The sequence below is a fragment of the Pteropus alecto genome, unplaced genomic scaffold (assembly GCF_000325575.1).
Source record: "Pteropus alecto unplaced genomic scaffold, ASM32557v1 scaffold395, whole genome shotgun sequence".
Classification (NCBI taxonomy): domain Eukaryota; kingdom Metazoa; phylum Chordata; class Mammalia; order Chiroptera; family Pteropodidae; genus Pteropus; species Pteropus alecto.
In genome coordinates, this window is record NW_006438643.1 from 1,507,695 (window position 1) to 1,511,070 (window position 3,376).

A 3,376-nucleotide genomic window follows, 5' to 3' on the forward strand; every position below is an offset into this window, starting at 1 on the left:
AATGAAAAAATGACAGAATCCATTATTATGTGGACCTACTTTTCAAAGAGGGAGGAATACTGGATTGTATTCCACAAGACATATGAGAAGAAAGGTGGTAAAATAAAGAGAAAATCAATGTCATCTGGAAAAAAAAAAACTCTCCAAATATACGATTAAGTGAGATTTCTCAAAATTAAGTCTTCCTTTTGGGTATTATTCTTTAATGTTTTGTATTTCTGAAAACTCCGGAAATCTTCCTTTGTTTACAATTAGAAAGGAAGGTAAAAAGCTTTTAAACTGAGTTCTCTTTCATGTGTTCTCAGAAAATGAAACTCAAGATAAATTAAATATAGGGATATGATTGAGATGGCAGGAAGTGAAACAGTGGCCAAAGTTCAAGAGAAAGAACACTGGGAAAACAAGATCTAATCCAAGATTACTTTATTTCTCCAGAAATTACTTTATAAGTGAATCTAAATTCTAATTCTTTGACAAATAAATGTCTTTTTCTAGCTTTTACATTCTCATCAGTATAATGTTGAATAGTTACCAAGAAGCTTTAAATTGTCTGTTTAATAATCTATTAGTTAGGAATCATTCTATTTAATATTCTACATGCACAGCTTCATTAGAGAATGAATCGTATTTGAATAAATGTCTATTATTGCCATAGCTTGGCATTTTAAATTGTCTGTGTGAAATGTTGCATTTGTGTGTTCACACAGGTGGACTAACAAGTTACGGGGACTTTTTAAATTTATTTTAATTATGGAAAAAATATCTTTCTGCAAAATTGTCATATTCACCACATGGTAGGAGTAACTATATAAAAAGGCGGTGTGAAGGAGAAACTTACAGGGAGTGAGGAACCTTGCTTCTGGTTCCAGATCAGATATATTAACTGTCCTGGAAGCTGGAGTTCATTTCTCAAAATGTATAATGTAGAATGGAAACAATACTGTCTTAGTCCCTTTTAAGAGCCATGTTTCAAACTCTGACTTAGGGGTACATTTTATTGTGCGACTTCTGAGACAGGTTTACCATAAGATTTCTCTTAATAATTCAAACTCACTTTTTTTTTTAAGGGCATCTTATCTATGAATTAGGGAAAATACTTAGGCAAATCACAAGGCCATGGTTATGTTAGAAACATTTTTGGGAGTCTTTCCAATATCTTGGTTTATAGAACAAGTTCTGACACAACAACTCAGATTCTAGCGCCTATAATTGCACTTCTGACTGGAGTTCTGTCCTTCCAGGTCATCATGTCAGACTTCAACCACACGAGCGCCTCTTTCTTCTTAACAGGCCTCCCAGGCCTTGAGGCTGTGCACGCCTGGCTCTGCATTCCTCTGTGCGCTGTGTATGTGGCATCTCTGGGAGGGAACAGCCTGATCCTGTGGGTGGTGAAGTCAGAGCCCTCCCTGCACCAGCCCATGTACTATTTTCTATCGATGCTAGCAGTGACTGACCTGGGCTTGTCTGCCTCCACTCTGCCCACCATGCTCACTGTCTACATGCTGGGTCTCAGGAAAGTGGCGATGGACGTGTGCCTGGCTCAGCTCTTCTTCATCCACACCTTCTCCATCATGGAGTCCTCCGTGCTGCTGACCATGGCCTTTGACCGTGTGGTTGCCATCAGCAACCCTCTGCGCTATGGCACCATCCTCACAAGTCCCCGGATTGCCAGCCTGGGCCTGGCTATCATGGTGCGCAGCGTCAGTCTCCACATCCCGGCCCCCATTATGCTGAAGAAGCTGCCTTACTGCCGCAATCACCAGCTTTCTCACTCCTACTGCCTGCACCCAGATGTCATGAAGCTGGCCTGTGCCGACACCCACATCAATAGTGCCTATGGCCTCTTTGTAGTGCTCTCCACGTTGGGTATGGACGCAGTGCTCATTGTCCTCTCCTACGGGCTGATCTTCCACACAGTGCTATCCATTGCCTCCAAGGCTGAGCGCCTCAAAGCCCTCAACACTTGTGTCTCTCACATCTGTGCTGTGCTACTTTTCTATACACCTATGATTGGCCTGTCTATGATCCACAGATTTGGGAGGCAGGCTTCCCCATGCAGCCGTGTACTGCTCTCCTATCTTCACTTTCTCACACCTCCGGTGCTCAATCCAGTGGTTTACACCATTAAGACCAAACAGATCCGATTGAGGATGCTGCGCCTATTCCGGTCAGGCGGGGCTGGCATCGGAGACACTCAGGGTCATTGAGTCTTCTGTAGAGAGAGAAAAGGCAGAAGAAACTTTACTCATAGTTGTTTAATGAGACAATGAACATAAAGGGAGCCCCATAATGAGAAGAATATTAGAGGCAGTATCATCTTCCATGTGAAGTTCCCACTCATGGGAAAAACTAATCATATTCTCAGTTATTAATTTTTCATTAAAGTTTTATTCAATATCTACCATGTTAAATACTCTGTTATAGACCCTTGTTATATAACCAAGGTACAGCCTCTGTTTTATGAGAAAGGCTCTAATCATTTAAGGCTTGAGAAGGGAACTGTTATTCTAACAAAAGAAACTCTAAAGAATAACTAGAAAATTTACAAATGTATAAAAGTAAATACGATGCTTTGCCTGGGGGGTTAGGAGAAAGAATTATTGGCAAATGGGGTGATGTTTAGAATTCAGTGATATTAGAAGTATTTTTTAAAATACCCACTAAATATAATCCCCACGAGGAAATGTATTCTTTCTCTCTCAATAACCTTGCATCCCCTTTCCTGAATGTAGTGCTTTCTATATATTAGGTATTTTGTTTGTATTTGCTGAATATAAGATAGATTGAATGAGTGGGTTACATTTTTGAACAAAACTTCTAGCTAAGATAAAATGTTCAGGTAACTCCAGATATATTAGAATCAAGCCCATGAGCACTTCTTAATTTCATTTCTAGAGTATTCCACCTTATTTTTCTGCCTTGGCTAATTTTAATAGGCCATTTTGTATAATTTTATTTCATCTCTTCTCAGAGTAGCAATTGTATATTTTTTGTTTTTTTAAGGTTACCCTTTACAACATACCTTTTGAATAGTCTCAATCTACTTTCAAATATCTCTATCTCTATATTACTCACATGTAATGCAGGGATCTGATATAAAAAAAAAGTATTCTTGATTCCCCCTAATATCTTTTGTAATATTGTGATTTGTGTTTCACTTATTCATAAGCTACAATCACACAAAACATTGTTCCTTTTATTGCTTTAAGTAAAAAGGTTTTTTTAGATCAGTTAAGATTTAAAAAAATAAGACTTTATTTTATCTCTTTTTATTTCTTCTTTGACACTCTTCCTTTTATAATGGAGAACCACGTTTCTGACAAATAATGCTCCTTCTGTCGGAAGGACTTCTTTTAATATTTCGTTGTGGGCAGGT

At 38.5% G+C, this 3,376-nt stretch overlaps 1 protein-coding gene across 1 annotated transcript; it reads left to right on the plus strand.

Annotated features, from left to right (window-relative positions):
* The first annotated feature begins 1,247 nt into the window (after positions 1-1,247).
* LOC102879175 (olfactory receptor 51G2-like) lies at positions 1,248-2,207 on the plus strand. The gene has a single exon (XM_006915705.1). It carries the CDS (start codon positions 1,248-1,250, stop codon positions 2,205-2,207), a length of 960 nt encoding a protein of 319 aa, XP_006915767.1.
* The last annotated feature ends 1,169 nt before the right edge of the window (positions 2,208-3,376 follow it).